At 36.9% G+C, this 14,185-nt stretch overlaps 1 protein-coding gene across 2 annotated transcripts in view; it reads right to left on the reverse strand.

Annotated features, from left to right (window-relative positions):
- ADAD1 (adenosine deaminase domain containing 1) overlaps positions 1-14,185 on the reverse strand; it is a 59,177-nt gene that overhangs the window by 21,950 nt on the left and 23,042 nt on the right. Inside the window, exons 6-8 of one of the 2 annotated variants that reach the window (XM_044681178.1) lie at positions 5,442-5,567; positions 3,094-3,217; positions 1,497-1,667 (exon numbers count right to left, since the gene is read on the reverse strand). In XM_044681178.1, the coding sequence (XP_044537113.1) occupies positions 1,497-1,667; positions 3,094-3,217; positions 5,442-5,567 (421 nt within the window). The remainder of the gene's footprint in view (positions 1-1,496; positions 1,668-3,093; positions 3,218-5,441; positions 5,568-14,185) is intronic. The other variant, XM_044681177.1, reaches the window with a different exon arrangement.

The following is a 14,185-nucleotide window of genomic DNA, read 5'->3' on the forward strand; positions in this document are numbered from 1 at the left end:
AGAAAGAAAGAAAGAAAGAAAGAAAGAAAGAAAGAAAGAAAGAAAGAAAGAAAGAAAGAAAGAAAGAAAGAGTAACCCTTGGTAAGTGGCATATATTCAACTTGGAATTTGGAAGAGCCAGGTCAGAATCTTGCCTCTATCACTGTAGGCAGGCCCTGGCCAAACTGCTTCATGTCTCTGACCTACCTTACAGTGTTAGGATGAGAGTTGAATGAAATATCCTTCTAGGCATTTACAAAAGTCACTTATTATTATTTAGGCTGAGATAGCACAGATTACAATTACGTCTCTGAAACCAGTGATAACAACAGATGAAAAACACAAAGGCCTGAAGAGACAGCCCTCTTGGTCCCTCAAAACACCCAAAAAGGAAGACTCAAGCTTAATCCAGTTAGAGCACCCAAGAGTCCATTATTGAAAGCCTCAAGCTGAAGGCATAAGCACTGCCTAGACCAAACCACATCATTCCCTCTAGGAGAGAAAAACCAAAAGGCTCAATTTCTTATTCCCACTATGACTGCAGAAAAGAAAAAAAGGGAAAGAGAGGAAAAGGGAAACTGGAAACCAAAGAAAAGCTTCAGTTCTGCTGGCCACATCCTTAGAGGCAGCTCAGAGCTCTATACTTGTCACCTTCTTCCCATGTAACCACATGATATCCAACTCCCTGACACTTCAGGGCTCTGGTCACAGAACCCACTATTGCCTCTGGTATAACAATGGCTGTTGGGGAGATGGCACAGAAGCTTCCTCCTCCTCCCACAACCTAATGATAGAAGCAGCTTGAGACAGAATCTTCATCTGACAGGAGAACCTGAATCTCCATGGGATTATGCACCTTGTCCATGTGTGACACAAGGACCAAGTGTCAGAGACATGATTCAAACTCAGGTCCAGAATAGTCAGTATAATTCTGGACTCATAAAGTCCATTTGAGACATATTTTTTACTAAAATTTGCCTTTGTCCATGGTCTGATTTCATCACAAGTCATTCCAAACTTGTTTGAGATTCCCATGGATCATTGTATAGGAATAACATTTTAAGTCATCATCCTCAGAAATAAGGATTCTAGGCATATTCTTTGCAACAATAGAACATACAGGATGCAAATGAACTGCTCCTTCTCCTTAGACAGAACCACCCCACTCCCCCGGGTTATCTCCTCAGTTTTTGCTATTATGAAGGCTGCTGGAACCTGCTGCAATTCATGAGCTGGCAGCACTTCTCAGGGGGTCCACATTGCCCTCAGTCACTTGGGCAGGGAAGGACAGTTTGGTGCAGTGATGGGGGGAATGGGGTGTTTCTGTTGTTATCACTGTAGCAGGAGAAGTAGCAGCAGTGAGGAGCCAGTTTCTGGGGATCGACCAGGAAGAGACTTTAGAACTGCTCCAGCTCACAAGCCATCAACTCTTTCTGAGAAGGAGAGACGAATCTCTCTGTTAATAAAACAATTGTTTCTAAAATACAAGGCTTTTCAAACACCTGAAAAATACTTACAACTGTGACTTAATTTGAGCAGATCCTTTAGGCAACTGGTTCAAATACAGATAAATGTTGATATTCTGCTTTAAAGTGAGGAGATTAGAAGCTGGTTCTGTACAAAATATGGACTTTTCCATCATAGCAGGATTTTTGCTATAGAAGAGTAGCAGTTGTCTATAGAAGTACCTAAAATAAAGCAGGACAAGTTCAGGGCCAAGAACCTCAAAAAGGACTCTCCATAGACAGGACCTGTCAGTGAAATGTGGCCTCCCAAGTCTGGCACTGGAAGCCATACCCAATCTGGCAATCATCTGGCCTGTCCAGGCAGAGTCAATGCTGACCCCAGGCATGTATCTGCCACCCCCAATCCCCGTTTCCTCCTCCTGGACCTCTATGGTGAAATCCCATCCATACCCTCCAAGGTTCAGCAGAAAGGCTCCTTCCAGGAAGCCTCTTCTGGCACTCCACCCCCGTCCCCAAGCAGGAACCATCTTTGGCTTCTCATATCTTCCAAAGTACTGTGTAATGATCTTGTCTACATGTGGTATCCTATTCCCCTGCTAAGATGCCATGTCTCATCTGTCTTTGTGTCTTTCTCAGTACCTGGCACAGTGCCCAGGCCTATTGGCATGTCCCCCGCCCCATATAAAATCCAGCTTCCCTGCTTGTTATGCCTCAGTTTTCTCCTCTGTCCTCCTATTGTCTTCTTTTACAAATGGTCTTTCCCTCCACCTTTCTCTCCCTGCTACGTGCCTAGGAAAGCCTCGGGTCAGCCTCTCTCCTCTGCTAGAGCCAGAGGATGTAAGGGTTTCTCCCTCAGCAGAGGCAGATGGCCATGAAGCTACAGATAGCTGAAGTGCCTGAGAGAGAGAGCAGTCCCCACTTGCTCAGACACTATGGCATCATCACTAGAAGATATATGAGCTATGACCTCCCCCAAAATCTCTTTTACTTGGAGATTCTTATGAAAGGCAATGAAAAGGCAAACTAATGGTGCTAAGAAAGGAAAACACCCTGGTAGAGAAAACGGTGATTTTCATGAATGTGTTGCATCTGGTCTTAAATCCAAAAGGGGAAAGCATAAAATAAAGTGCCAAGCCATTTGAAAAAAGAAGGAAAAAAAAAAACAACCAAAAAGAGATGATGACTCAAAGAGCATCAAAACAAAACAAGTAAAATCCACCTCCTATTTGCCTGCTTAGCTGTTTGAACCAACTATGCTAACAAAAATGGCACAGGAGTGAGGGTCCTTGGGCACTTGCAAACCTTAGCATGACCTCCCCTCCAGTCTTGAGGTGGGCCCTCAACTAACAGGAAAGGCTAATCAAGGAGAGAAAGCAAGCCAGCCTAATACACCCCATGACATCTGGGCCCCTGCAGAAGCCCTTCTGCTGGTTATATTTGTAAAGAAAACAATGTTTAAATCTGGCCTCAGTTACTTCTGAGCTGTGTGACCCTGGGCAAGTCCCTTTACCCCAAATGCCTGGCCCTTGCTGCTCTTCTTAGAACTGATACTAAGACAGAAGGTAAGGGTTTTAATAAAAATTTTAAAAAATTTTAAGACACTAAAAGCTCACACAGAAAGGCTGCACATCAAAGCTTGTTCCCTCACCTGAGTAGGGAGCGCCTGGCAGTAACCACGGCATGGGTGTCGTGAAGAACTCGCCCATCTGGCTTGATGCACTGGCTGTAATTGTATTCACCTGTACCCACAGCTACAACTTCATGCTGCCCAGCTGAAAAGAGGGACACGTCAACCACAGAAACTCATTTATTCTTCTCTCTTCCCTTATATCTAAATCAAATACTTCAAGGATCCATGATGGGGAATACATTATTTCGGATTTTCTATTGCCCACACACATTTAAAATGCATCAAATTAATTGTCCCCCAAACACGGGAGAGTAACGAGCTGTCAATGGTTTAACTAAGGGCCCAGGTCTTATGTCATCCCCAATTTAACTAAAAGGCAGCATTTCGATGTTAGCAGAGGGGCTTCCTTAAAAAATGGTTGGCATCATCACTACTACTAGTGGTATAAGGTTTGCAAAGGGCTTTAGATATATTATCATATTTGAGCCTCACAAACAGCCATGAGGAAAATCTTAGTATTCCCATTTAAAAGATGGGGAAAAATGATGGCAAATAGAGGGTAAGTGACTTCCCTGAGGTCACACATGGTGTCTACGGCAAGATTTGAGAGGGTTCTTCCTATTGCTGAGCCTGGCATCCTATCTGCCTTGCCACAAGAGGTAGAATTAGGCAGCATCTTCTCCGCCCTTAAAACACTGGACTTCCTCTACTCTGGAATGCCCAGCTCTAGCTACTGTCCGTCCCACCTTCCTTTACACTCACTGTTCCTTATTTACCATCTTCAATACATTAAACTATGGATCTCTGATTTGCAAATCATCTAGCAGCAGCTTCCCCCAGCCCTCTCAGTGCTTAAACCCATCACACACATGTCCTCCCCCTAAGCTCCTCTTCAATTTGGACAATGTGTATAATCTGAGCAACTACAGTCACAAGCTACTGTGCTCAATGTCAGGGCTGGTTTGGATTTTTAAGCCAGAACAGAATTCCAAGCATAATGGCCCTGTGACAGCCCAGGAGCTGAGGACACAAAGCCAAGAAAGATAGGTTCTTATTGTCCAGGCGCTCTCCTTCTACAAGAGTTTCCCGATTCCTCTCCCCCCATCTCACTGGACCTTTTATCATTTCTAATTCTACAGTCAACTACAAAGTGAGGCCTATGCTGTCCTTAAAACTTGACTTTTCCTTGATGCTCTTGTCCCTTTTCAAACAAAGTTTTCCCCTCTCTCTGCCTAAGCAAATCTTATCTGCCTTTTTCTTTGTCTTTTCTGCTTGTTTTTTGAAGTCTGGAAGGCAAAGAGCTACTCACAAACTGGATCCTTCTCTGCTGCTGACTGGCATCAGAGCTTCTAACCTGGGATAGCACCTCATCCCACCTCAAACAATCTTGGGGCTCCCCAAACTGATGCCTCATCAGCTTATTAACCCCCTAAAGTTGAGAATTCCTCAGGTCAAAAGATTCTCCAGCCTTTGTTTCTCCAATAGGCCAGTACATTTGACCTTCTCTGTCTCTCAAGGCCAAACTGAACTTACCTTCTCTGGTAAGCCTTCCCTAAGGACTACAGTTCTTATGACATTCCTCTCTGAATTTCTACTATTATTCAAGTCAGTACCACATAATGTAGCTATTAATCTCCTGCTGGTATTTCACGTATCTGGACTCCATAAAGCTCTCTAAGAACAGATCAGCCATCTGATACTTCCATCTCTGCAACTAAGGCCTATATAGACCAAGAACATTCCAATAATAAGCATTCCAATACTTCATTATTTCCAGGGCTCATCTTTTCTAGGAAGCTTAATGAAGCCAAAATGGGAAGTGAACAAAACTGGCCTTTGAAGCATTAAGAGGACAAGAAGGAGGTGATTCCCAACAAAGCTGACGAGCATTCAAGTCAAGGAAGACATTTCCCACCTTTGAAAAATGGGAATTTTCCCTCTTTAAAATGAGGGAAAGAAACTGTCACAATGTGGGTTGTCATTTTTTAAGAGACCAGCTGGATCAGTTCTGTGGCTACTCACTACCTGTGCACTAGAATTTCTCAGCAAATTAAGACCTTTGAATGTATGAGACTTGCCAAGTTATTCCATTATTTTTGGTTTGGGCTCCCCACCCCACACTATCACTTTCCTCCCCACTATTCCTGACAATGACAGTGGTAGTAACGGCAGCATTTCTGGTAGAGAGTACTGAAAATCCCACTGCTGCCAAACATACTCAAGGGAATAAGTACCATTGTAGGGCAGAAGCCAGATTTATCTGTCAACAGCACTGAACTACAATTCAGCCCATTAGTTAATTAGGCAGAGTAAGAAATAACGTTTTCCATCTTTTCCCTTAAATCACATTCTCTAATTAGACTTACCTCTTTCAATTACAAAAGCAGCCAATGAACTGCTACAATTCAAATATTCTGAATGCTTAGCAGTTAGACGATTAAAGGTATCCTTAATTGCCACTGAAATCTTTGCATGCTGGATATGCCTTCCTTCTAGGAAGAAAATATCAAAAACAATATTAACTTGAGAATTAAACTTCCCCAGTTTAGAGATCTTCATAGTCAGTTTTATTTGCACCTTACAATGAAGCACAAATTATGCTTTGGGTTCTAGGATAAAATCTGTAATAATGAACTTGATTTATAGGCCTCAACTAAAGTTCCAGGTGTAGCTAATGATATCGGACAAACCTGATGTCAACAATTTTTGAAAATGACAAATTAAAAATTGCTAGATTTTGTCATTAAATTAGTATCATTAAAGGATTTTTTAAAAAAGGAGACAGATGAAGAGCTCATTTCTCTCTTAATTGCACTACTTCACTGACTGGTGTCTCCATGACACCCTCACATCAGATATGGAGACTATCCAGAAACCAAGATGGAAGAGTAAGGAAGAAATGCAATGAACTCACCCAAACCTACCTCAAAACAACCACCAAAAAAAACCTCTAAATAAATTGGAGAGGCAAAACCTACAAAAGGTGGATTGAAAGAGTGATTCAATCCAAGACAATATAGAAGGAGAGAAGAGGGGAGAACAATCTAGCACAGACAGCATACCAGGAAACCAGCAGTTGGGGAAGGGGTCCTGGCAAACCAGCTACAATGTGTGGGAGGAGAATCCAATCTAGCAAAGGCAGCATCAGAGCAAAAAAACTACAAACCTCCCCACAGCAAGCCAGCCAGGCTAGCCCTGTAGGCCTAAAATGGCAGCCCAGCCACTATAGGAGAAACCACTACAAGCTTAATATTCCTACACCCTAGGAGCAGAGCCAAACTTTACCATATAATCAAAATCAAGGAATCAGCTGGAAAAGTGAGCAAAAGGCAAAAAACCTGACCACAGAAAGTAACTTTAGTGACAGGGAAGATAAGAAAACATATTTAGAGAAGGACAATACTAAAACAGCAACATATGAACCTTCAAAGGAAAATGTGTGAGGCCCCCAAACAACCCCAGAGCTCAAAAAGTATTTTAAGAATCATATAAGAGAGGCCTAGGATTGTGATAGAATATTCTTGAGCTATTAGAAATGATGAGGTTAATTTTTTTTTGCTTTAAATTAAAATTTTCCCCAATTACATGTATCAAAAATTTCAATATTTTTAGACAAAGATACTTTATTTTTTCCAGTTACATGTAACAGCAATTTTTGACATAAGTTTTCTAAAATTATAAGATCCAAACTGTCTTCCTCTCCTCCTCCCCACATTTCCAGCAACGGAAAGCAATTTGATCTGGGTTACACATGTGTTATCATGAAAAACCTAGTTTCCCACTGGTCACTGTTATAAGAGAATATTCATATAAAACCAATACCCCGAAATAAAATCATAAATAAACTAAAGAGAAAAAATAGTATGCTTTGGTCTGCATTCCCAACAGTTCTTTTTCTGGAGGTAGAGAGCATTCTTTGTTATAAGTCCATAAAAATTGTCCTGGATCACTGTATTGCTGAGAGTAGTCAAGTCTTTCACACTGTTGATCATCATATAATATTGCTGTTACTATGTACAATGTACTATGTACTCTCCTAGTTCTGCTTATTTTGCTTGAGCAGGTTAATTTTTTAAAAACATGGAAAGACCTTCAAGAAATTATAAAGACTCAAATGAGCAGAACCAAGAAAACATCATAAACAGCAATGGAAATGCTGTTTGAAGAATGATCTATGTACGTCCACTTCCAGAGAAATAACTGGTAAACAAAAATAAGGAAGATATAGTTTTATATGTACACACACATCTATTTTGTCAAATTATGCCTTCTCTAGTTGGAGGAGAGGGAGGAAGTAACCAGGTTATTTCAATGTAACAAATAAATTTTAATTTAAAAAAAGAGAAGTACAAGAAAATTGGATAAATGAGAATGATGCTAGAAATCACAAAAAAAAAAAAAAATCAACAGATTGGTAAAAAGATACACAAAGTCACTGACGGAAAAAAATTCCCTAAAAACTAGAATCCGTAAAAATGGAAGATATAAAAAAATCGAAGGAAGAAAACAACTTCTTAAAAAGTAGAATTGGCTAAATGGGAAAAGAAGTACAAGAGCTCAATGAAGAAAATAATTTCTTAAAAAAAAGTAGCTAGATATAAAATTAACTCATAGAAGTCATCAATATTTCTACATATTACTAACACAGCCCTGAAAAAGAGATAGTAAGAGTTATTATCCTGTTTAAAATAACCATAGAATAAACTACTATCTCTTCCACTCTGAAGGGGTTAGTGACATGGTGCCCTTAGGAACTGGAAAACCCACGTAAAATGTTTTGCATTTCATGTTCTTTTCATAAACTAACTTTTTATTTCTTTTAACCTTAAAAAAATTGTTTATATTATGGTATTGGAAGATAAAACATAATTATATAATCATATATTTATTATATTACATTTTATATATAACAATATAATTATGTATAATTATATTGTTATATACAATTATACTCTACATATATTTGATGCATTTCTGAGTTTCTAAACTTTTTTTATGTTGCCTTATACCATGTCATCTGTGACTTCTGTAACACTGCCCCCCCAATTTCCATTTAATTTTTTTTTATACTGGCCTGTGATATATCAAAACCATGAGGATAAAAGATACCTGTCAAAAAAAAACCCAAGAACTATATGAACATAACTATAAAATACTTTATTCAAATAAAGTCAGATTTAAATAGTTGGAGAAATATTAATTGTTCATTAGTGGGCAGAGCCAATATAATTAAAATGATAATCCTAACCCAAATCTACTTATTCAATGCTATCTCAAATTTTTATTTATTTAAATTATTTTAAGAAAATTCTTTTGGAAGAACAAAAGGTCAAGAATTTCAAGAGGAATTAATTTTAAAAACACTGGTGAGAAAGGTCTAGCAGCACCAGATTTTAAAGTGTATTATAAAGCAGTAGTAATTGGAACTATTTGGTACTGGCTGAGAAATAGAAAGGCTGATCAATGGAACAGAACAAATATACAACAAACAGTAATAAAAGAGTAACTTGGGGTTTGAAAACAGTTTGTCAGGAAATAGGTATAGATCAATATCTTACACCATTTACCAAGATAAGATTGAAATGGACACATGAATGAGACATAAAGGGAGATATCACAAGCAAATCAGAACACAGAATATACCATTCTGTGGACAGAAGAATTTTTGAACAAACAAGAAATACAATTGTAAGATGTAACAGGGATAATTTTGATAACATTAACTTAAAAAAGATTTTGTATAAATAAAATTAATGTAGCCAGGATTAGAAGAAAAGCAGAAAATTGGGGGAAAACTTTATGATTACTTTCTCAGATAGAGGTCTCATATCTCAAATAAGCTTAGAGGGCGGAGCCTAGAAAAGATACCTTAGAAGTTTTAATTGTATCTGACGAATACAACAAAAAGAAAAAGAATAACTGATTTTGGAGGCTAGAGCTGTGTTGGAGAATCCCGTGCCACAAGGGGCTGCTCCCTTCCCCCTCTTCACCACACCTGAGGACATTTCTCTCCTCAATGGCCTTGCTATCCAGCACAGCAGCCCAATGGGCAAGTGGCTCACATAAGGCGGAAAGATTGCAGTCTGGGCACTAAAAGATGTGCCATCACTACTCTAGAGTAAAGAGAAAATAGATAAAAAGTTGAGAGAAATTCTTTTTGAAAAGAGGTACCAAAAAAGTGAAAATTTAAAAACTACTGGATAGGGGGGTTAGCTAAATGAGAGAAGAGGAAAGGGGAAATCTATTCGACTAAGAGGAAAAGAAAGGAGAAAGAAATATATAATCAGATCAAAGAGAGAAAAATTAATAATCAAAACCCTAAAGGGAAAATAGGTAACAAAAAAATGGAGGATATCAAGGATCAGAAGAGAACCAATAGGAATAGGGCCAGCTTAAAAAGAGATTACTTAAAGTAACTAAAAAAACATAATGTTGTGTTTACAGAATGTGTGGGATGAAATTGTGCGTTATTCCCCAATCTACAATGCTTAGTATTAGTAAACATAGACTGGCAACTTCCTATAGAAAAATAGTGAAGTTAGGTGCCCTCCACTAGGAGATATCAATCTCTCCTTTTTTAGAGTAGAAGAAACCCTTTCCCCAAGTAGCTATATTAGTATAAGCCTTTGATATTCTTCTTAAATGTGGCTAAAAAGCACCCCCTTTTTCTATTCCTGAGGGAAGAAGTTTAGGGGTGACCTAATTCCTATGAGAGAAATCTCGAAATTTACAATTTATAATCTGAAATACATGTCCTTAAGTGATACTATAACCTGAAAAATATTTCAGAGTGTTTCAGCCTGAATTGTGCAATCTGATAAATCTTTGGACAAGCCTAAAAACCTGACTCAACTAAAAATTGCAAACTTAAGGAATATTCCCATATGCTTGGAAACATTAGAAAACACTCAGAAGCATTGGGAAAGATTATGGATAGAAGAAGGAGGGTAGAATAAGATACAGATGATAGGAAAGTGGAGATAGCATTGTGTTGGATCCATATAAAAATCTGAGTAAATCTGGGCATCTGTGCCCACTACTTCTGAGACCTCTCAGACTGTGGAGCCATTCTTTCTCTCTCAGCCTTCCCAACCCCCCCACAGTGAGGTTGCTGCCTATGTCCAGGCTCTATACTCCATCTATATCCCTCCCCCCATGCCTCTGAATAAAGCCTTATGAACTATGCCAGCTTCAAGTCTCCTGTCTGCTCATTAGAGTGATTTCTGAGGGAAAAGAGCCCCCCACCCCCCCAAATTTCCATAAAAGAAAAAATAACAATAAAAAAAGCAGTTTTAGAGACAGAGAGGGAAATATAAACCTAATTCTTATCATTTTAGTTGTTTTTTAAGTTTTTTAAACCCTTACCTTCCATCTTAGAATATTGTGTAAGGCAATGGGGGTTAAGGGACTTGTCCAGGGTCACAGAGGCCCAAATTTGAACCCAGTACCTCCCATCTCTAGGCCTCAAACTACTAAGCCCACCTAGCTGCCCCCCAATTGTTATCATTTAAAATGTGAATGGGTTAAGCAATCCAATAAAACGGAAAATGGTGATGGAGTGGATAAGAAAATAAAATTCTAGCCCACTAATTACAAGAAACATTTAAAAAACAAAGAAATACAAAATAAAACTGTGGAAGGAAACAAAATTTACTATGCATCAAGTGAATAGAAAAATAGGAGTCTTCATGCTATTAGATAAAGCAAAGACAAACATTCAAAATTAAAAAGGATAATAAACAGGGGAAACTAGATAACAAGGAAGCATAGACAACAAATTATCATCAATAATAAACTTATATACTCCAAATACTTTGGCATGCAAATTCACAAAGGAAACATAATCTAAGCTTGAAAAAGACACATACAGTAACACAATTATGACAGGAGATTTCAATATCTATTCCTTTGTCAGTTTGGGGTAGATCTAGCATAAAGATAAACAAAAGGGAAAATATGAAAGAGAACAATTTGCTGGAAAAACTAGAGTTAAAAGACCTTTGCTGTTCTTTAAATGGGACAGCAAAAGAATATACATATTTCTGTGTACCACATGAAAATTGACCACATATTATAGCATAGACAACTGTGAAAAAGAAATGTTCATATATCCTTTAGAGACTATAATACAGTAAGAATAAAAACTGATTCATGAATCAGAAACAAAAGATAAGGACTTGAATGGAGACATAAATAATAAGGTCAAAGAACAAATCACAAAAATAATAATTATGTAAAAGGAAATTGATGAAACAACATATCAGAATTTCTGGGATGCAGCTAACAATCTGGGGGGATGAAAACTCTATCTTTATAATCACACATTTATAAAACAAAAAGATTAATGAACCAAAAGTACAATTTAGGAAATCAACAAATAAGCCTAAAATGGGTACAAAATATATTAAAAGTTAGAGAGGAAATAAACTAGAAACAAAAAAATCCACAGAAATAATTAATAAAACTAAAAGCTCTGAAGAGACTAATAAAATTGATAAATCTTCAGCTAAACTGATTAAAAAGAGGAGAAAATTAAATCAATAAAATCCAAAATGAGCAAGGTGAAATCACAGCAAAACAGATAAAAAGAATAATCAGAACACCTAGTTATAAGCTAATAAAAAAGAAAACACAAAAGAAATAAACACCTTCAAAATCCCCCAACTATCAGACAACTAGCTAGAGATCTTAAATAACCCAAATCTCATAACGGGAACTAGATCTTGTTGTAAAGGAACTGCCAAAAAGAAGTTCATTTGGTCCTGAGGGATGCATAAGGGAATTCTCTTAAATTTAAAAAGAATAGCTAGTTCCCTATACTCCACTAATTTTTCTCAAAAATTGAGAAAATATCCTACCAGAATCTTTTTAGGAGACAAAGGGGAAAATGAGAAGAAGAACAGATTAAGAGAGAGATTAATTCTAAGTAAAACAAATGCTAAGGAGGGGGGATTTTTTTTTTAAATTTTAAACCCTTAACTTCTGTGTACTGACTTGTAGGTGGAAGAGTGGTAAGGGTAGGCAATGGGGGTCAAGTGACTTGCCCAGGGTCACACAGCTGGGAAGTGTCTGAGGCCGGATTTGAACCTAGGACCTCCGGTCTCTAAGGCCTGGCTCTCAATCCACTGAACTACCCAGCTGCCCCCGAGGAGGGGGGATTTTTAACAGAGACTTTTATTAAGAAAAAGATAAGATAAAAACCTGTTACTGGGCTCTGGATGAAAAAAAAAAAAAAAAGTGAAGGAAGAGAGAGTGGTAAAAGCAGATTATACCAAACAGCTTATTCCTTTTTAATCAACCTCTTTATTTTTATAAATAGGGAGCTGGAAACAAAAGGAAAAATGTAAGAGAATAGGATGGAGAAAGATATAAAATTAACAATTATAACTATGATTCTGAATGGGATGAACCCATTAATAAACACAAAAGAATAACACAATGAATAAGAAATAGAAAGAAGCACTAAGAGTTAAAATTTTAAAATAGAGGAATATCTATAATGCTTTAGCTAAAGTAAAAAAGGCATGCACTTTTGCTAAAGTAAAAAAGGGTAGCACTTGTGATCTGAGAGGAAGCAATAGCCAAAACAAATTTAAGAGACAAACAAGGAAACTACATTTAGCCAATATAAATCATAGACAATGAATTAATTTACATATGCAGCAAATGATATAACATCTAAATATAACATCTTAACACCAGAAGGACTACAATTTAAATGTACCTTGAAAGGCTAAGCTACATTAATTACTGCAATGGTCTCTTTATTCACAAGGCCAAAAGCTGCATATTTTTATTCCAAAGTAAAATTATATAATACTTTTGCATTAATTGATATACTTGGTTCACTAGAAATTGTTATTGCTATTATTGTTAGGGAATAAACAGATAGCAAAACTATGACAGACACGCCAGTTTATTCCTCTCAAATCTGGATAAATCTAAATAAAAAACAAAAAGATACGAAGACCTTGAATAGAATTTTAGAAAAATTAGATATAACAGAACTCTGGAAGAATACCAAATGGGAATAGAAAGGAGTATGTCCACTTCTCAGCTGTGCATGGCAAATTCACAAAAACTGACCATACAGCAAAACATAAAAATCTCACAGAGGTGAAAAATAGTAAATCTTTTCCCACATGATAATCTAATATAAATTATATCCAATAAAAAGTCACTGAAAAAAATGATTGAAAATTAGAGACTAAATATTTAATCTTAAAGAATGGGTGGCTAAAAGAACAAACCATGAAAACAATAGGTAATGTCATTAAAAATAAACATGTCAGCAATGAGACAATATATGAAAATTATGAAGATGTGCCCAAAGTATAAAGTATAAAATCTATAAAAGTGGGTAAGAACGGATAAACAAAATAGGTTTAAAACAAAAAATTAGAAAACCAATAAATTTACATTTCTGAATTAAAACAAAAATAAAAATCTTGAAAATCAAAGAGAATAACATAATTGAGAGCAAAATATTTCATTTAATAAATAAGTCATTTGCTACAAGAAACAGAAGTAAACTGAAAAACTAGTATCAAAAATAAAAAGGTGAAGGGGGCAGCTGGGTAGCTCAGTGGATTGAGAGCCAGGCCTAGAGAAGGGAGGTCCTAGGTTCAAATCTGGCCTCAGACACTTCCCAGCTGTGTGACCCTGGGCAAGTCACTTGACCCCCATTGCCCACCCTTACCACTCTTCCACCTATGGGCTAATACACAGAAGTTAAGGGTTTAAAAACCAAAAAAAATAAAAAATAAAAAAATAAAAATAAAAATAAAAATAAAAAGGTGAATTGAAAACCAATAAAGGTATAAAAGAAATTTTTAGCAATTACTTTGTCTAATTATATACCAATAGAACTGATAAATCTAAAAGAAATGGACAAATATTTATAAAAATAGTGAATTACCAGATTAGGAAAACAGTGTTTAAATAAGCCAATCAGAAATTGAGTAATCTATAAAGAAACCTCCCTATCCCCAATAAAACCCAGAACCGAAGGGATCAAAAAAAACAAATTCTACCAAATATTAAAGAACAATTAATTTTGATGATAAATATACTGCTTGGAAAAAAAAAAGTGAAAAGATGTCCTACTAAA

This window comes from Gracilinanus agilis, chromosome 6 (genome assembly GCF_016433145.1).
Source record: "Gracilinanus agilis isolate LMUSP501 chromosome 6, AgileGrace, whole genome shotgun sequence".
NCBI lineage: Eukaryota > Metazoa > Chordata > Mammalia > Didelphimorphia > Didelphidae > Gracilinanus > Gracilinanus agilis.